The sequence below is a fragment of the Octopus sinensis genome, linkage group LG1, assembly GCF_006345805.1.
Source record: "Octopus sinensis linkage group LG1, ASM634580v1, whole genome shotgun sequence".
Taxonomy (NCBI): domain Eukaryota; kingdom Metazoa; phylum Mollusca; class Cephalopoda; order Octopoda; family Octopodidae; genus Octopus; species Octopus sinensis.
The window spans coordinates 66794904-66816968 of NC_042997.1; the positions used below are offsets into that span (position 1 = coordinate 66794904).

At 34.0% G+C, this 22065-nt stretch overlaps 1 protein-coding gene across 2 annotated transcripts in view; it reads left to right on the forward strand.

Moving 5' to 3' along the window:
- LOC115213218 (kinesin heavy chain) overlaps positions 1–22065 on the forward strand; it is a 71986-nt gene that overhangs the window by 24390 nt on the left and 25531 nt on the right. For both annotated transcript variants that reach the window (XM_029782154.2, XM_029782160.2), the window contains exons 2-3: positions 4979–5066; positions 15151–15224. In XM_029782154.2, coding sequence (XP_029638014.1) covers positions 4979–5066; positions 15151–15224 — 162 coding nt within the window. The remainder of the gene's footprint in view (positions 1–4978; positions 5067–15150; positions 15225–22065) is intronic.

A 22065-nucleotide genomic window follows, 5' to 3' on the forward strand; every position in this document is an offset into this window, starting at 1 on the left:
CTCCATAAACTATTGCGAGGTGTGTCTAATAAATGAATACAGTCCATAAAACACATAAGAACATGGTTCTAATTATTTTTACTTTTTAAAGAATGCTTTTTTTCTATCTCTTGCACTTATTATATGCTAACTCTTTTGTTCTTTCTTTGTTTTCTTTCTAGTTTATTGATAATCCATCAGTTTTAAGTGTGTGTGTTTGTTTGTGTGTGTGTGTGTGTGTGTCTCATGTTACAGGTGGTGCAGAAACTAGCTTCACCAAGATCATTGATGATCATTTGGTTTCTGCACATTGTAAAAGATTGAATGTTTTACAGTAGCTTACCTCTCACCACCTTATTCATCATCTGTAATCTTATGACAGTCAGTGAAAATGCTAATTAAGAAAGAATATGCTTGAATCTTTTAAATACAAGCATTTTATTAACCTAGAATGAATGTTCCATTTTTCTTCTGATCAGATGGTAGTACACATGACCTTTTACAGCACCTCCAAGATAGGTGTGGGATGTGGTGGAGGGGAAGATATCCTTAAACTGGAGACCTGGTCTGAAGGCTTGTCATAGAATAGGCTCTGCTAAAGGCATCTAAGGTGCAGGTGATGAATTAAGTAGGCAATGGTGGGTTTTAAATTCAGAACATAAGGATTTGGAATAAATATTGCAAGGTATCTGGTCTGATATTCTTGCAGTTCCTCTAATTCACCATCCTGGATTGGTAGCTTTGGGGATTTTTTATTGCCCCCACTCCCACCCCCCTCTCGAAGGGTGACTGCAGAGTCGACCTTGGTGGGATTTGAACTCAGAGTTCAGAGACACAGACCAAATACCATGAGGCATTCTATCTAATGCCCTAATAACATTGCTAATTCACTGCCTATTTAAGCAATAGCACAAATCCAGAGCAATGTTTGCAAGCTGCATCTGAAAGACCTCTGTTATGAAGCATTTTATTTGAGACTCTTTCTGCTCTCACTCTTTCATAAAAAGTATCGCAGTCTCAGGCGACATTCTATCTATATAAATCAGTGCAGCTACTACCTTCAGAATGCTACACACCCATATGGAACAACAACAAAATTTTGACACAAATATAAAGTCTGTTTGGCTTTCTTTGTGTGCAGGTATTCTCTATTCAGACATGTCTCAAAAATTATGACCATTAGCCTATTCTGTCCACCACTTGTGCTGAGTATGACAGGCTCTCTGTGTGTTAATGTGTAATGGATGTCTTTCAAAGAGTATATTCTAGTGGCATAACAGTTATTAGTACTAAAAACAATACTACTGTGATGTCCTAAAGTGCATTCTCAATAGTGAGAATTTACAGAAAAACAAAACATGAAAACAAGTGTGTAAACAACAAACAGATGTATTAGTTTAATGCTTGGGAAGTGAGAAAGTCTTTTCTGTTTCAAGCCTACATTCTTCGACAGAAAATAACACAGAAATAAACAGGGAGAGAAAATAGGAAAAGGCTTAGTGGCTAGCAATCTATCATGTCGAATGCCAGACAGAGGGGTCACTCAGGAAAGCTAGGAAGAAGGGGAGATAATAAAGTAGTGGTGATCCCAAAATTAAGGTGCACGTGCGTGTGGAAGGGGGCTGGTGACATTGACTTGTGCGTGTGTGCATTTGTAGGTATGTGGATGATGGTGTAGGTGCTAGGAAGTGGTCAGTGCTTGTGTGGGTGCTGGGAAGTAGTCAGTGCTACTGTGTGCAGTGTGGTGTGGAGGAAGCAAGAGTGGGATCTAAGGGATGGGATGTATAGGGATGATAGGGTTGGAATATGTAGGGGTGGGGTAACAAGGGAGAAGGTGGGTAGGAGTGAAGAGAGGAAATAGGTGCCAGAGCAAGAGAGGAGAGGTGGGTGGGAGGAGGAGAGAGAAGGAGGATTAGATGAAGAGGGGAGGAGAGTTGAGCCCATGTGGAACAAAGGAGCGAAGAGAGAAGATTAATCCCTGTTCATGCAAAGACGGCAGTCCGGATGGCTCCTGTGCAAGGACAATCCAAATACAGACAGGTGTTGTAAAGAGTGACCGGTAGAGCAGAAATGGTACAAGACCGGGGTGTCGTTGCTGAGTCAGATGTCTCGGAGGTGTTCCGCAAACTGGTCAGCCAAGCAGTGTCCTGTTTAACCGATGTATAGCAAAGGACAGTCAGAGCAGGAGATGCATTAGATGACATTGCTAGAAGTGCAGGTGAAGGAGTCAGTGATATGATAGGGTCGATGATGGGTGCCTGTGAGGAGGGTAGTGTTGGAGAAGTAAGGGCAAGTGCAGTAGCGTGGGTGGGAGCAAGGGAACGAGCTGGGTTGGGAGATTGGGTGAGGGAAGAAGCTGTCGACCAAGAGGTCTCGTAGGTTGTAGGCTCGTTCGAAGGAGGAGAGGCGTGGTTAGGAAAGACGTGTGAAGTGGAGGGGTTGGACTGGAGTCACTGGAAGGCTCGGAAAATGGTGCATTAGAGAAGTGGGGTGGTAGGTGAGGGGAAATGGGAGCCGGGTGAGTGGGGAGAGAGCAGATGCACAGTCCACGGAATGTGCTCTGGCAAAGGCGGAGGGGATATCCATGTAGGATGAAGTGGCAAGCCATAAGTTGAGACTGATTCCCAAAGTCATGGTTGTCACTGCAGAGCCTGTGTAGACAGAGGAATTGGGAATAGGTGATGGAGAGCTTGGTGTGTTTAGGGTGGGAGAAAGAGAAATTGAGGTATGAGTGTGAGTCTGTGTTTGTAGTGGATGGAGGGGAGGCGACTGAGGTGTTGGAAATAGTGCAGAAGTGGAGAACATGTTTGGCATCAATCAAAAAACCAAAGTGAATACAAATTTGGAGAGAGAATCTTGAACGTTCAGGCATGGGTTATAGAGTTATACTCATTTACTTATTGAAATGTGACAATTGCATAAATGTAAAAAAACCATATTGGTTACAAGGGAACTATATATATTATGTATGTATATATTCACTCTTATGTCAGTTTTTCCATACAAGCATATATTAGGTCAATATATTATTGAAGCAATGTTTTACCTCTAAATTCTTTAACTCTTTAGCATTCAGATTACTTTGTCAAAATGTAATGCTTAATTATTTATATAGATTTGAATCACTCATATTATCTTGTAGCTCTGAGATTTCAATGATATGGCTATATTTTTAGAATGACATTTGAGAAGCCGGATCTGGTCGGTTTGGACGGTTTGGACATAAAACAGGCAGACTATTTTGGCTAGATATGGCTGGTGTAAATTTTAAAAGGCTAATAAGCAGTGGTTCTCAGTTGGAGTCCATATAAGATTTTTGTGGGTCCATGCAACAAAATAGTAAATTGGGGATCCACAATAGTACTTTATGGGCACCCAAAAGAAATTTGCTTTAGATGTATGTATTGGTATTTATGGCAAGAAACAACTAGGCTACTTTCTCTAACTGTTTACATAGTAAACCAATAGGAATTTTTAAAGAAGTCTCTGTAAAACTAGTTTTTAAACATCGAATGGCTATGGATAGGGGGATCCACCAGAATAAAATAGCAATCAAAGAGGTCCATAGATAAAAACTGTTTGAGAACTCCTATGCTAAGGAAATGAAATAGAAAGAAGAATGGTTGTTTTCTGCTGTATTGCTGCTGAACAATGTATATTGACTGGTCTTGGTGTTCTCAGCTAAATTGTCTCTCAACTTACTTGTAAAGAACAAACAAATCCCACTCAAATTACATGCTACTATCAACACCTTTCAACATAAATATGTTTGATTGAGGTCGACCTGATTTAAATAACTCTCAAATTCTTTGAACCAACAAAAAAAAAAGAAAGACCTGTGCCATTGCTTGACCTGCTAGATATATTAACCAAATTTTCCAAAAAATTACACTGTCATCGTAATATGGCAGGGTGTAAAGAACACATCAAAGTTAAATATTACACAAACTAGAAAATTATTCAGAGGGCAGGCTCTTTATATATATGTATATATATATATATATATATATATATATATATATATATATAGTGCAATTGTTACTCTATGTAAAAATTGGTTTGTAGCCATCAGAAAATGGATTTAAACCTGAATAGAGGAAGAAAGAAAAGAATGAGTAAAAGTGTATGTGTGTGTGCGGAAATTGATATGCAGATATTAAATTTATAATCACAAAATTTGTTTTAATGGTAGTTAAAGAAGGCAAATTTGGTCTCCATAGTTTAGCATAATTTGAAGTTTCTGGCATTAAAAGTGATATCTAGAAAAGGGAGCATGTGTACTTCTTTTCATACAATAGATTATTGCCATTTATTTTCATTGAGATGGTGACCATGCTGGATCTGAACTTGGAACTATATTGTGCCACCTATAAAGTAGGGAATTCTTAATTTTGTACTTCATGTTTACTGAACATAGCAAATGAGAGAATAGCAAAGGTTTTTTTTAAATGCCTGCTGTTACTCTGTATTTGTATATTCTAACCCTTTAGCATTCATTCATATTATTCTCTCTGTCAAATATAATGCTTATTTATACAAATTGTTTTAAATTAATCATGCATTATTGTGTAGCTTTGAGATTTTTTGTGATTGTATATTTTTAAAATAAGGCTGTAAAGGCTAAATCAATCAGTTTGAACATAAAAACAGGTAGAATATTTGGGTTGGATATTGCTAAAGAGTTAAAGAGCCCTATCATGAGTAACTTAACTTCATAAGCTCTAGAGTGGTATTTATTATCCTTGTTAGCTCTAAGTTTGTCAGATTACTGACTTTAAAGAAGACAGAATTAATTTGGATATTGGTGAATATTATTTAAATTCTTTTGAGTTGTTTTGAGATTGTAATCCTCTAATATTTATTTGAAATGATTTGTAATACCTTTAGTACCTTAACTAAAAACTAAATAAATTCAGTCATGACTGCCCATTTGTATTTAAAACTGTGAAATAAAGTTATTCATTGGAAACTAATTTTTTGTATTTTTCTTCTTTTGTAGGGGAAAGTATTTGTATTTGACAAGGTTTTGAAGCCTAATGTATCACAAGAATATGTGTACAATGTTGGTGCTAAGCCCATTGTTGCTGGTAAGTAGAATAATCTTTTAAATGTATCCACTTTTAAAATAATGTCTAACCTTGTATTTAAAAAAAATTTTTTCAATGCACCCTTGCTTAGTTATCAAAGTGTTGATGTTAAGGTCCAGAGTTTAAGCATCACCTGTTCTTTATGCAAGTTGCATTATCAAATCTTTATTAGAACAAGACAAAATAATGACCAAGAGGTGGTTTTAGCTGATACATTTACAAGATTCCTATTTAATATTAAATTTATCAGTTAGTGAGAAATGCTGTTTCTTTTTAAATAGTCTTTGACAAGAAAGAGAAAGAAAGAAAGAAAATGTCTGAGAATGCTATTCTTATGAAACATGCAGTTCAGAAGCTGAAGAGAAAGTTAATAAGTTGTATAGGCAATGTTAACAATGCAGTGTAATATCTTTCTTCCTGTATATTCATCATACAAGCTGCTCTTTCATAAAGAGAGAGAGAGAGAGATGTTTGGTTACCACTGAATTTTTACAATTTTCTTTTTCTTGCTGTTATACTTTCATCATAACTTCCTTTGGTTTTTATGAAGTGACTTAATAGAAACTATACAGCAAGCCATATTATGCAGTTTAGAGATTTCATTTTGTGACTATTCTTATTGCTAATTACTTTTACATTCTAACACCTCTGGATTAGTTTGTGAGGTATCCCATTTCTTTTTTGGTGGGGAATCCATTAACTTGAACTGATCGCATAGTATTAAATTTACACCCACTCCCTTCCTACATATCAAGCAAAGCAATTTTGGGATTTTATATTCTTGTTATTAATTATTACTTCATTCCTTGTCATGTTGACTCTTGCCTTTGGCAACTTTTTCTAAATATATGTCTCTATAGTTTTTCAATGCATTTCTGCAAAAATCCTGGTGGATTTGCAGATTGCCTAGTGGTCACGTTCAATTCTTGAACAAATATTTATAATTGGTGTTTCTGGTAGTTTCACTTGAAGTAGTTTTTATTTTTGTTCTACTTACGTTCCTCACTTAACAACCTTTTAAAGTAATACTTCATAATTTTTTTTTTTACTATCACCATGCCTTGTTGTTATGAATGCACTTCTCTCCTGTTACATTCTGGTTCATATGAACCTCTCTGCTAATGATTAAAGCTCTCCCAGTCATAAACAAGTAATTAAATCATAGCATCAGCTGTGTTAGCCCTTTCATTACCATATTTCTAGTGGAATAACACATTGTCTGTGTTCCAAATGATTTTTAAAATAATAAAGAATTTTAAAAGATTTAGCAAAATAATTAACCTTTTCAGTATTAAACTGATGATTGGAACATGAGTTGGCAAAAAGTTGTTACCTGAAATTATGATGGAAGGTTTTAATATAGATATAAATGCTATAAAACAAGCAGTTTTGTATCACAGAAATAGAAGCAGTCTCAGACATGTTGGTATGAGAAAGATTGAGCAGACTGATACTTCTCATATTAGTTCTGTATAATTAAGGGTTTTTGAGTGGGAGTGACCTTTTACTGATACCAGACAATTAATATATTTTCTTGGCTATCATTAAGTAATTCACATATTCTTGATAAACTTAAAATAAACATAGCAAGTTGGAAAACTTGTTTTACGTTATGCATTTGTAACATCTTAACAAACAAAAGAGCTTATGGGATGGGAGGAATGTTCTTTTAAATTTACAGACTGTTTTTCAGTATGAACATTTTTATTTCGTGTTTTTTTTTTCAACTTTACGGAAAATATGCATAACAATACACTGCAAGGTTGAGTGGTTGACACTAGTCAAGAAATAAAGTACAAAATTAAAGATATGACTTTATTCATAACCACTTTCATAATTTCCTTAAGATGTTATCGTTGAATAAGTTATGTACTTATCATTAAGTAATTCAACATTACTTACATTTCACTACTTATATGTGCAAAATTAGCATTGTTTGATGTTCAGTAGAGTTGTATATGTGTATATATATATGTTTGTGTGTCTTGTCATTCGTTTATATGTCCTCTTGTATAGGTCAGACAAATATGTTATTAACATAATAATTTACAGCTGGGTGCCCTTCCTAATGCTGTTATTCCACATAGCTTCAGCGGTATTAAGTGGGCTGAAAGTCAACATCAACTTATGTAAGATAGTGTGACACTGGCAAATGATGTAGGAGTTGAAATAATAATAGATGATGATGTAATTAGGCTGTGCTAGACTCCCAGAGAACTAATCCTTCCTGCCTTGACACAGTTCATTAAGAGCAATATTCTTCCAACATATGTTGATGAGTATAATAAAACAGTTAAATCTATCAGAAAATTGGAGAACAAATTATATTTTGATTAATGAAGAGAAAAGCTGCACCAGGACAGTTGGAACTCCTTTTTAGCTGAGTAGACTGGGGCAACCAACGTGAAATGAAGTGCTTTGCTTAAGGATACAATTTACTGCCTAATCCAGGAATGGGACCAAAACATTGTGTTTGCGAACTGATCATATTAAAAACTAGGCCATGCACCTTACTATATATTTGTATATAGATTTTTATATAGATTTGAGTTAAGAGTGGAAAAAAATATAACTACTTGTAGACATTCATTAAAACATTTGTCTAAAAACATCATACTTTTTTGTTTGTTTCCCACATTATACTCATATACACATACTTTATATATATAATTTATGGATCATAATTATATGGTAGCTTTTACAATCATGGGGAGCTATATATCATTATGAGTGCTGGAAGACTGCTGATAACAACAGCAGGTTCAGAAACTGTTTAAAGAATGAAGATCTCAATGGAAATCCACTCTGAATCAAGTGCTTAGTAACCAGCCACACCTATGACTGTTATAATAGAGCCTGCTACTCTCACCTTAGCAAACACCAGTCATATTTGATGCTATTTCATCAATAATGCAAGAGACAATGGTCATGGTCAGCCTTGGCAGAAGTATACTATGTATTGGAACATTTATTCATATTATTGATTTGTTACCTTGTCACAAAACCAAACATTTGACAGGAAGAAGTATAATTTCCAGCAGTTGTCTTCTACAAAATAAAAAGTGTTCCCCAAAAATGTTGAATTTTAACTGAGGATAATTAAAGGTTGTTAGTGTGTGATCTACCATTTTTGCCACTTTATTACTAGTATTAGTCACAATGTGGAAGCTATACTTGTGACTAAAGAGTTAGTCTCGGAGTTAAGTGTATGGATTTGGGGCAGTTTGATTGAGAGTAAATTTGATCTAAAAGAATAAAAATAAGTGTAGTGATGTTTTTGATATTAGAAGTCTAATGGAAATGAAAGAGGTTCAATTAGTAATAAAAAAAAAAAAAGCCACAGACTTGTTTTATTGGGAAAATGTGAAATAATAAAAAAGTTGGTGAAAATTGAGATAGTGTAAGAATCATAAAGACAGTAATAGTAACAGAAGTGGTTTTTGTTGCCAACCACTCTTATATACATGATGAGATGATATACAAACAAGAATTTAATAATAGCAGTAATTTCTAGAATTGTTTGCTCTTAGAAGAAAGGTACATTGTGATAATTAACATTTTTGCTCTCCAGTATATTGGATTTGACATGAAAAGAAGTATGGCTATCAAAAGGGATATTTAATGAATTTATTTTAAAATTAATTTTTGTTCATAGTTGTAGATATGTTTCAATTCTGAGTAAGAAAATAGGTGACTAGCCCAAAAGCATAGGGAGGTTGAATATGTTGTTCCTTGTGTCCTCATTTTCTTTTTGTATTTAAGCTGAATATAATCTGTATTGCATATGATAGATCTAGAGTCTGTGGAAGTCATGGATCCTGTCCATCCTCCAGATTAAAGCATTAAAAAAATTAAGTTCTATCTCTTATAGCTAACTTAACTTTTGTAGAAACAATTTCTCTTTTCATTCTCATTTGGGCTTCTTGAAATGTTTGTTTTAAAAAAATGTAGTAAGACTGGTACCTCAGTACCAAGCACTTCTAGAAAATACCTTAACAAAATTTAGAGGACTGAAAATAATGTTATATGTAAAAAAATATAATCATGTCTACTATTAGCTAGCTCTGTTTTGAAAAATCTGTAGCTATCATCAAGTTCCCACCTTCAAGAAACAGTATGGACATGTCTCAAAAATGGAATTAGAAAATTTCTGAAATATTGTTATTGACTAAATAGTACTAATTTTATCAACCCTAGAAGGATGAAAGGCACAGTCATCCATGATAGGATTTGAACTCACAGTTTAATTAAATACCACAAGATATTTTATTATATTAGCCCGACCTTCCATCCACCTCATTAATTTTTTTTTTATCCTAATATTTGTTTGTAATGTAGATATTTGTTTGTAATAAGGCCAAAAGTTTGGCGAGGTGGGGGTGGATAATTGATTAAATCTACTTCTGTAGTTGATGAGCACTTTGTTTTATCAACCTCATAGTTAACCTCAGTTTGATTTGACAGCAAGGCATTTTTGCTCTATTGTTTCTGTCAATTCTCCATTTTTGTATTAATGATAAATAATAAAAATAGAATAATTTTCCATTGCTCTCTATGCTACTGAGTGTGTGTGCTGGATTGTAGAATTTAATGATTTAATGCAAGGTATTCAAATGAGATGTTTCTATAGAAAAGTCAGTTTCTAAAATAATCATTTTTATCAATGATAGAAATAGTTCATGAATACTACCAAAAAAAAAAAAGTCATAAAATTTTTTTTTGCTTGTCATGATTGCTTGCTTTGCAATTTGTTTCCTACTTGTTTAGCACCTCCTTTATTGTACTCTGTTCATGTTATTTATTGATTATATTTTTGTAGTTGTTATTACGAGAAGCATCTGTAGTAGTAGTAGTAGTAGTAGTAGACGACATGTTTTGAAATTGTTTGATAAAATTGGCAATATCTAAATCCTTTTTATTTGCTGCTGTTGTCTACCACTCTCTATGATTACTGCTTGTTTCTTACTGAAACCCTCATGACTCATCAAGCGTACTACACAACCTAGCAGATGAATCACTGTTTGCTATACAAACACTAGTATTTTAGCGTAAGCTTTTCATTGCTATTATCAAGTTGATAATCCTGTTGCATTTCAATATATAGCCTTATTTTCTACTTGTTTATTTCTTTTTATCTGAAGATATTGAGAAAAAAATGGATTTTTTTTTTTTTTTGCATATTATAATGACTACTACGATTACATTACTTTTCTTAGTAAAATATTATTATTATGAAAATGGCTGTGAGTAGTAGAATTAGAAATGATAATGACCAAGACGAAATGCCTTGTAGTATTGAGTTACAATCCATTTTCATCTTTTTTAAGTCCCAATAAACTCTTGGGGTTAATGAAATTGACTACACTTTCCTCCAACTATGTGGGTTTATGTGAGTTAGGAATGGATCTTTGGTTTTCGCTTGTGCCACATTTTTACTCTAAGGCCTTCTTTTAACTGCTTCTCTACATCACAAGATAAAATCAATTTTTTTTATTCTTTCTGGTATAATATCAAAAATTTTTTAAAAATTACTATTAATATCAATATAAATTTTGTTAAGCTAATGCCTATCGTATTTCATTAGATGTATAGTTTAATGGATTACATGACTGTCATAATATATTTTAGCTTTACAAATATATTATGAATATTTTACTCTTATTCACAGTATACTTTGTCGAATATATTATATATTGTTGATGATGGTGACTGAATTCTGCATTATGTGGTTATATTATTTCTTTATAGATTTATATGATGCAATCCTTTTACTTAATATTGATGGCTCAGATATACATTTGTAGACTATGATAATGCTTTAATCAAAGAACCTAATTAGTTTTTGTCAAGTTCTACACTAACTGTTCCAAGCCCCCAGTTGAACACATGAGGCACATAGTTACCCACATTAAAAGTTGATCATTTTTATAAGTATGAACAATATTATATGTTAGTACTTGATTACTAAATGGGTATGATTTTATCCAGACCATCACTGCCAATTGTTGGATTTTTAATATGATAGATGTACCAGGTTTTATAAGAAACATTTTTGGCAGTTATTCTCAGCTGAAAGACAGCTAATAGAAATCATTATAGTTTTGTGGTTGGATTTATGTCAAATGTTCTAGATCTTTTTAGTATTTTTGGTAGATTCTGATTTTTAGTAGTTGGAGCCGACTGAATTTAACTGAGTGTTAACTTGATTTCTATTGTCAGCTAATTTGGTAGTTGGAGTTACTGAAACCTAGTTACAAGGGTTTTAGGTGAATTGTTTCCAAGTTAAAATCCTGTTGAAATTAACTTTGCCTTTCATTCCTTTGGAGTTGATAAAACAAAGTACCAGTCAAAACTGGGGTCAGCAGTATTGACTAATACCCTCTCTTCAAAATTGCTGGCCTTGTACCACAATCATCAGTGCATTGGATAAAATGCTTAGCAGCACTTCTTCCAGTTCTTTATATTCTGAGTTTTTGAAATAATTCAGGGCGGCAAGCTGGCAGAACCACTATCACATTAGTGCATTGCTTCTGGTTCTTTATGTTCTGAGTTCAAATTTCACTGGGTTCAGCTTCATCTTTCATCTTATGGCTCATAAAATAAAGTTCTGGTCAAGTACTGAAGTTGATGTAATTGACTAAATTCCCTCTCTTCAAAATTAATGGTCTTTGACCTAAATTATATATCATTATCATTATTATGCATGATGTGAAATACATTGAGAGCATTCTTTTTCCATAAAAAAAGTGATTGGGTGTTCCTGGGGAAAATGCTTACAAATATTCATGGTTAATAAGTGTTTTGTGAAAATATTCTAATATTTACAGGCACTAGTAGTTACATTTTCTGGAATGTGACCATCTTCATAGATAAGTAATTTGTTAATGTCTTTGATTGCCTATTCTAGTTGTGCAGCTATGAATGGGATTATTAATATACTATTGCCATTTTTGTGGTGTAAGAATGATGTCAGGTTTATGTGCTGTCTAGTAAACAGTCTAAGCAGTGATGATGAAAATAAAGCTGTGTACACCTATATTTAACACATTCATGTACACTCGATCATGGAAAGACCTTCACTGTGGTAACACCCTCAAGAAAAATTCTTCTTATAGATAGTATGAAAACATAATAAGGTGAACTATGAATGATGTTATTCTGCATTATTACACTTCATCAGCTATAGATACTGAATCTGTCTCTCATAGCCCACAAGAACTGCTGTTCTTACAGGTAAACAGCAAATAATAAATTTACTGGTGTGTGCAAAGCTCTGTTAAGCTAGAATTAAATACACTAACTTTTGTTTTGAGATAGTTACCATTGCAAAGATTTTTTCTATAGTGTACATGAACATGTTAAATATAAATGTATTCAACTTTGGTATGGTGTATTTTGTGTATGACAAATATTGTTTTTGCTGCTCACGCAGGCTAGACTGAGTTTTTTTTATTAAAAATTTTTTTAATTTTATATGTTATGATATCACTCTGCAGAAGTGTTGGCCATGCCTTTCTGTCATCTGTCTCAATGATATGTTTGTTTTTGTAACAATGAGAACTATTTTACTGTTTGTGAAATCATTGTTATAAAAAGAAAACAAAGCAGATTTACATGTGATTAAGAAATGTAGTAACATTGACAATTGCCTTCTTAAATTCTCCCATGATATTCTCAACCCTTTATATTCAAAAGCTAGCTATATATTGTGATATGTATGACATATTCTGTAATATCACATCTTTTTTTCGTAAAAATTCCTAGTGGTATATATTGTCTTGATCTGTTGTTATTTGCACAGTTGTACCATTGATATTCGGGGCTATGGATTCATTTATATCACATTCTAAGCAATAGCACAGTTAATTTCTCTCCAGTATTTGCTTTAATTTCAGTTAGACCTCATATGATAAAAAAACAGTTTTTCTTTTGAAGCTGAAATGCAATATTGTAACTGAGATATATCTACTGTCTTACCTGATCTAAAGCTGTAAATATTGGTGGAAAATATGTGACTAGCTTGATATTGTTAACTAGTTTTTCTAATCTTCAGGATTCTAATCAGATTGTTGTTTCAGCTGCTGAGTTTCACAAATGTCTTAATCAGCCTACTTTTTTTTTAAAGTACATTGTCACCATATTGACAACAGTGATTTGATGTGTTTTCTGCAAAGAAAAAAAAAATTAATATACTTTACATTTATATTAACAAAACAGGATTTTTTTTTCATCTAGTTTCAGCTCATGAGCTGTGGCCATGCTGGGGTACCACCATATATTAAATATATACACATTTAACATTTTTTTTGTTTTACCCCATTCAATAAGTATTGCATACTGTACTGAAAAGTTTGGAAAATTTTGTTTTACAGAAATTTTATTTGTGACTAATGAGTTTGTATAATATATATATATATATATATACACATTATATTTTGTTGGCATTGTTTATTATATGTCATATATTTTCTTCTATATTAAAACTATTGCATAAATCACTGTTTGAATTGGGTGGAGTAGGCTCATGCCATCATTAATACATCTAGCTCATTTGATAAGCAGCATCGTTGCTCAATGGCATATTTTCAAGTTCTGTAAAATAATAATAATTAACATTTAGAGTATATGGGAGTGGTGCTTGTTTGAAATGCAAGTGAAAAGTAATAATATATTGTAATTTAAGTAGACAGCTCCTCCCAAATTAGAAGAGTGAGTTTTCTTATGTAATTTTTAGCTTTGTTGTCGTGTTGAGTGCTTGGTCATTCTTGAGCAACATTATAATTAAGAGAGTATAGTTTTAATGATGATTAATAAGGTCATTAATGAGGAGGAAAAATAGTTTTTGAGAACTGATGGACCTGTGGGTGAGACTAAATACACAAGTTACATTAGTCGTTCTGAGTTTCACCTCTTTGTGTGCTTAAAATAGCATTCAAATCTTCCATAAATTACATCCTTTTGTTTTACAAAAGTACATATTAGATGATGTGTCTAGAAGAAAGACTTCAATTAAAAGCAACAGTATTAGTTCTTTTGCAAATCCCTAGTGGAGGAACTTGTTTATTTCTATAATGCTATAGTAACTGTAAATTTATTCATTCATCTGTGTGAAAATGTTGAATATAATCATTAGAAGGTTGTCATTGGTTTCCATTTTCCTACAGTTCCTTAATTTATATTCTTAGATAGCTACTTAAGGAACAGTTATTTTAAATCATGAAACATTGGTCACGACTCTGGTTGTTGACTTTTGTGTGTGTGTACACATATGCATGAGTGTATCTATGTCCATCCTAATTATTTCCGGTTCAGAACAAATAACCCTGAACACCCTGGCAGTAAGCTCTTAACAGTTGGGTTAGTTATGAGTTATCACTATCTTAGTTTTTTGTTCACTATTTTGCTGTAAATATTCATTTTCCAAAACCATTTCCTTATTAGATAATATTGTGCATTGCATAAGACACCTTAGTCTATTAACTTAACATATTCAGCTATATATAGGTGTTATGTTCATGCAATGTTTATAGGAATTTATGCTAATATTGAAATTTCCAAGCTAATCCAGTGTTTATCAATAAAAGGAAAAACAAAAACAAATATATCAAATTAGCCAACAGAAGACATTAACTACATAAACTGTGTCAAAGCCTTTATCATTCAACCTATTTTCTCCTGTATAAAATATGACTTTAACATTAGTATATATCATAATGTGCTTAATTACATGAATTATCTTTGAATAAACCCTCATCTTCTCAGAAAGAGAAAAATTAAAGCTAAAAATTTGTTAAATGCTTGTTAAATATAGGTTGGTGGTATGCTGAAATTGTAGCTCTACTTTGACATTTAGCCAGATAATTTAGCTACTGTTTGCTCTTCAGAAGATATGCTTCAAATATATTTAGCTTTCATTGCAATGAAGTTGGAATGGTTAAGCTATTAGAGAATAATGACTTGGCTTTAGAAGTTTTCTGTTTTTTCTTCATATATTGTTGAAGATGTTATTTCATGTAAGTAAGAAATGATCTATGTAATAAAATATTTTTCATTTATTTGATTTATTCTTTTGTTTCTCTTTAAGATGTCCTTAGTGGCTACAACGGAACAATTTTTGCATATGGACAAACATCAAGTGGTAAAACTCACACGATGGAGGTAAGTTGTATTGGAATTAACAAAAAAGTTTTTTCATTGCTTTGGTATTTATTCATAGCTGCTAAAATTTAATAATTGAAATTTGTTAAAATAAGCAGATACATACACATTTGCAATGGTCTTCATAATTACAGGTGTGAAAGTAGGTATGGAAGAAAAAGGAAAACACGAGAAATGAACCTGAAAATGATACTTTGTCTAGTAGCTTATAAAACAAAGCGTTATAGGAAATAATTCTTTATAGAAATACCTATATAATTAAGATAATGCAAGAAACCCTACAGATCTTTATGTTGGATACCTTTACAATATAACTTTTCATGTTTTAGAAGCAACAAACTGATGAAAGACTTCAAAAAATTATGAATATAAATTTATATACATTCTTTCAAATGTTTGCTTTGACAAAGGTCTACTGCAACAAAAGTCTGCATATTAAAAGGGCACTTACAACTATCTTGTAAACTTGAGAATAATGTCAATATTGATAGAAAGTATATCTTTATTCTGGCTTATGCCATGAAGGTATAATAACTTTATATGGTAGTGTATTTATGCTAAAATTATATACAGTTCCATAAACAGATAATTATTAAAACTATTACTAATATTGAGTTCACAAACACATTCCAACACAAGAACATGGTTGAAACTTTGGCATCAAAATCTCCAGCATAGTTGTTTGAGGTTGAAATAGAAAATTATGTACTATTGTGCAGATTTACTGCCCAGCAAATGCAAGACGAATTGTTCATTTAAAGTCAGTGAGAAAGAGAATATGTACAGACAACTACTTCGAAACTTGCTGTATCTTCAGTTAGATCATAAATTCATTTTGCAGTTGCATTTGATAACATCAATGAGAGAGAGACTTTTGAAAAGTTAAGTTCAACTTTTGTTCTTTAGGTCTAGGTCCATCATAATGAAACGGACTTATAGTCAAAGACATTACAGTTGTGGCAAACTTGTCTTTCTCCCATATATAGTGTTTGGTTCTATATTATCTAGAGTCTCCTTTACTTAAGAAAGTAGTAAATTTTCTTAACCCTTTCGTTACTGTATTTATTTTGAGATGCTCTGTGTTTCTTTCAATTATTTTAAATATAACAAAGAATTGAGTAAAATAACATAGTTATCATTCAGCAAGTATTATGAACATAAATTGTGACTAAGGTTTGGTGGTATATTTTAATGCAAAACTTATGAAAATAAGACATTTGTATTACAGAGCCAGAGCCGGTTTTGGCCGGGTTGGTAACGAAAGGGTTAATTACAAATCAATACCTTTTGTATGATGAATTAAAAGATTCCTCTTGCAATAAAGTACATTTGTTGCAATACAGTATGTCATGTTAACCCTTTAGTATTTAAACCGGCCATATCCGGCCAAAATATTTAATCTGTTTTATGTTCAAACTGACCAGATCCAGGCCCTCACACCTACCCTACAATGTTATTCTACATTAAGTAATTATACCATCAAGATCTTGAAGATATGAGATAATGCATGATTAATTCAAATCAATGGGAATCAATAAGCATTATGTTTGATAGAATAATCTGAACACTAAAGGGTTAAGATGAAGCAAGTGATTTAACATTTGTAGCCTTTGTAACTTTTATAGACCATAAGTGTAAATACACAAAACACACACACTTGATGAGTTTCTTTCAGTTTCTATATACTAAATTCATCAAGAAGACATTAATTGGCCCATGATTATAATGGAAGAGACTTTCCCAAAGTGCTGCTTGGTGGAACATTTTAACTTTTTAACCACACAACCATACTTACATCTACACAGCAATGCTGTGTGTGTACACACACACACACACACACACACACACATTCATCATAGTCCTCCAGGCAATAATAGAGGAATTCAAAACAGGCTGTTGATGACCTTGCTCTTATAGCTAAGTCACTACCAGAACTAGAGAAGAAGTTAACCTAGCAAAAACCAAAGTCTTAGTAAGTAGGAAGGCAGACAAATCACATATCCCTGCAGGTAGATGGCCCTGCTCGATCTGTAGAAAAGGCATAGGTAGAAACTCCATAAGATGTACTCAGTGTAAGCTATGGACACATATGAGGTGCAGCAATATCAAAGGAAAGTTAACCGGGAAGATAGTTTTGTGTGGCAGATGCACAGGGGCAATAAACACTGAAGATGTGCAGAAAACAGTTTCCATCACATGTCACGGGGGAAAAACTAGAAGTAGTTGATTGCTTCCATTACCTAGGTGACCAAGTCAGTTGCAGGGGTGGATGCCCTGAGCGCATAGCTGCTAGAATAAGAATAGCAGGGTAAAGTTCAGAGAGCTCCTACCCCTGCTGGTAACAAAGGGCCTCTCGCTCAGAATGAAAGGTAGACTGTATGATGCCTTACTACATGGCAGTGAAACATGGGCTTTGACTGCTGAGGACATGCGTAGGCTTGAAAGAAATGAAGCTATTGTTCTCTGCTGGATGTGTAATGTCAGTGTGCATGCACGACTGAAAGAAAAGTTGCACATAAGCATTAGATGGAGTGTGCAACACAGACAACTGCACTGGTATAGTCATGTGTTGCGTATGGATGATGACAGCTGTGTGAAGAAGTGTGATACCCTAATAGTGGAGGGAACCTGTGGAAAAGGTAAACCCAGGAAGACCTGGGATGAGGTGATGAAGCACGACCTTCGAATGTTGGGCCTTACAGAGGCAATGACAAGCAACCAAGACCTTTGGAGATATGCTGTGCTTGAGAAAATCTGGCAAGCCAAGTGAGATCATAGTTGTGGCCGATGCCAGTGCTACCTGACTGGCACCCGTACTGGTGGCATATAAAGAGCATCTACTACACTCTCGAAGTGGTTGGCAATAGGTAGGGCATCCAGCTGTAGAAACCTTGCCAAATCAGATTGGAGCCTGGTGCAGCCTCCTGGCTTGCCAGTCCTCAGTCAAACCATCTAACCCATGCCAGCATAGAAAGCAGACGTTAAACAATAACGATGATGTGTGTGTGTATAATTATATATTTGTGTGTGTGTATGTATATTATATGCAGTCTTGATAGATATAGTTATCTAAAAAGGAATCTAAGGAAGCAGAAGATGCACTGTTTCATATTCAAACTTGGAATTGGACTACTGATGGATTTAAATACACGCTTTTCTTTCTCCACTTAGACCTTTTCTTCAGTATTCCTATTTTCATCCTTTAGCTCCACTTTCACCTCAATTTTTCCCACCACCACACATTTGCCCACCTCTCTACCTCCTTTCATTTCTCTTTTCTTCTCCACCCTACATATATAAGCTCAAATAGTCTTGCAGTCCCTGTCAAGTGCAGTCAGTTTCTCAGACATGCAAGGTGTACAACTCTGCTGTCTTTCATTTATTTCCTTCCTGTCATCTTTACTCTCAAGCCTATGCCAAAACCATTAGATACTCCGCTCACTACAAAACACTCTTCCTTTTGTTTTGGACATCCAACTGTAAAAAAAACATACCAAAGTAGACAACATTTAGTGTAGTCTTCTGACTTGCCAGCTCTTACCAAACTGCCCAGCACATCATGCCAGTATGGAAAACGGACATTAAATGATGATAGACATACACACATACATGTGTATGTATGGCTATCTATGTGATAAACATACGTAAATATGTGTTTAGGCTCCTTTCACTTTCGTCTGCACAGCTATATGTATCGTATTTTGCCAAGTGTTATTAGAATCTATAGTAGAATAAGAAAAAAGTTCTTAGTGTCAAAGTGTGGCCCTACTTAATATATAGGAAAGACGTGTAGGTAGAAACTCCATACAATGTACTCAGCGCAAGCTATGGACAGACAAGAAATGCAGTGGGCTCATAGGAAGGTTAACAAGAGAAAGTAGATTTTGTATGCAACAGATCAGATATGTAGTAGTAATAAATACTATGTACATAGATTTTCTCAAATGTATAGGAGGTTCTCTAGAGGTTGTAGATAGTTTTTGTTTCTAAAGTGACCTAATTAGCAATGGAGGAGGATGTTCTGAAAATACAGTTGCAAGAACAAGAGTAGGATGGTGAACATTCAGAAAGCTCTTACTTCTGTTGGTAACAAAAGATCTTTTTATCAGAGTGAAGGCCAGATTGTATGATACTTATGCATAAACAGCAATGCTGCATGATTTGTGAGGTGTTGACTCCGAATGCAGAGGGTATGTGAAGACTAGAAAAAAATGAAGCCAGTATACTTTGAATATGCAATGTCTCCGTATATATGGCAAAGTACAAACTTCAGAGAAAAGTTGTGCATAAGAGGTATCAGGTGTAGTGTGCAAAGGATAAGACTGCATTTGTATGGTCCTACCCTTGTACCCATTCTGTCCTCATCAAGCCTTCCCAACCTCCCATCTTCCAACACCCATCCCCTGCTCTTCTAACTATGGCATTATTCAGCTGTTGTAATCATATGAAGACAGAATATGCACATAGCTCATATCTCTTTGTGCTACCAGTAACCTCTCTTTCTCCATGGAACCACTTCCTTTTGTAATCCATCCCACATTCTCAGTGTCATCAATTCCCACTTTATTCAACCTTTTCTGTGCCTCTAGTAATTGCTCTTTCTCTCTCTCTCTCAGATACAGCTTAGGGCTGCCATGCCTGATCTTTAACACCTCTTATCTGCAATCACTCTAATCACCCTATCATAGTTAACATCAATGGCACTTCCTTCATCCTCACTATAACCACCCCTATGTATTTCTGATATCCATCTCAGTATATCTCTCTCTCTGTCCCCCCTCTCCCACCTTTCACATCATCTTCATATATTCTGATATATCTACAGGTTTATTGTACTGTTGCTCTCTTCCTTTCTTTTATTGCCATTTACCACCACCTCCTTACTAAGTCACTCTTATTCTTTCACACCTACTTGTTATACTGATATTTACTGCTAATCTCATCTCCACCCTTGTTCTATTCATTAACATTCATCTAAACATCTATCTCTAGCCGTCTATCCAACCAACCTTCCTGATTCTTTATCCTTATTCTCTCATACACTCATCTTCTTGTATCTTGAGAGTATGCTCTGATATCTTGTCCCTACTACATTGTCTTCTTTTCAGCTACTCTCACCCACCCTTATATAATGCAGAGTAGCCATATATCTCCTCTTCAGCAAAACACTTGTGCTTGTCCTACTATCATAAACTCTTGGCCTGAGGTTACCTCCACCACAATCCCACTCATTTAAGGGATCTTTTTCTTTGTCATGCAAGTTAGTGGGTGACCTCACTAGTGTTGGTGAGAAAAGCACCCAGTACACTCTGTAAAGTGGTTGCCATTAAGAAAGCTATCCATTATCAGAAACCATGCCAAAACAGATATTGGAGTTCACTGCTATCTTCCATTGCATCCTGTCAAGCCATCCAACCCATGCCAGCATGAAAGAAGGATATTAAATGAATATGACGTGTATGTGTATATTGGGTGAGTGGATAGATATGTGTGTATGCATATATATATATATATATATATATATATATATATAAAAACAGTTTTAGAGACAGAACCACCTTCAACTCAATCAACACTGAAAGATATATAAGAGGTAGGGGTAGTGAAAATTATTGAGGAATCCAGACCTGAAGATTGGGAGTATGTCAACCCAATTAAGTATTGAAACTAGATACCTGTTATCTAATCAATACTGGCGTACTTTCATGAAATACGTGTAGTCTTATAAATGGAAAATACGGGATTCAGAATAGATATAGTTAGTATAAGATTTAATATTTTACATTTTATGGAGTGGTCGGGTATAAAATCATTCAGTGTTGATTGAGTTGAAGGTGGTTCTCTCTCTAAAACTACTTTTATATATACGAATTAAACATTTAGAGATGTTCATTGTAGTACATCTAATTTGAATGTCTTTTTCCAGTGTACTCGGAAGTAATATTCCCTAATAATTATAAAATAATGTGTGTGTGTTTCAGAATGTGTTGACCACTCATTATAGTTCATGTATTTTTTCATTACTTTTCCCACAAAGTGACCCCACTGCAAATAGCTATTTAGATAAAAGAAAAACATTATTACAGCTGCAATTTTTAGTCTAATTTGCATTGCCTGCATTTGTTGTTTGCATGCTCATAGAAGTTATAAATATTTATGCACATCACATCTACTGAAAAACATAAAGCATATTTTTATCTTAGTAATTAATGTATGTTTGTTTGTGTGTGTTTTGCTCACATCATAGCTGTATAGGTAAGAAGTTCATTTCCCATCCACGTGGTTTCACATTATCCCATCGTGTCTCTCCTTCAGCAAGTGCCTACTCTAATCCTGGGCTAACCAAAGCCTTGTAAGTGGATTTGTTGGTGGAAACCGAAAGAAACCCTTTGTATTCATTTGGTCTATTTCTGTTTTCCATCCTAGCATGGTTTAGATGTATCTATTACTGAGGCATTGTTTTACAGCTGGATCTCCTTCTTACTGCTCGCCCTTATAACCCTTACCTGATTTTCAAATAAGGGATCTCTTATTTTACATGTTTTCAAAAGCTTAAAGCAAACAGATGACTTACTGTCAGAAGTGACAGCAACAAGAGTGCTTGTTTCAAGTGACTTTCCTAGAGCAGAAATAAAAACAGATACACTGATGCACACACATATAAAAAGATAGATAGATAGATATTGATACTCAGTAAGGTGGTGAGCTGGCAGAAATGTTAGCATGCCAGGCGAAATGCTTAACAATATTTCGACTGTCTTATGTTCTGAGTTCAAATTCCGTCATGGTCAACTTTGCCTTTCGTCCTTTCAGGGTTGATAAATTAAGTACCAGTTGCGTA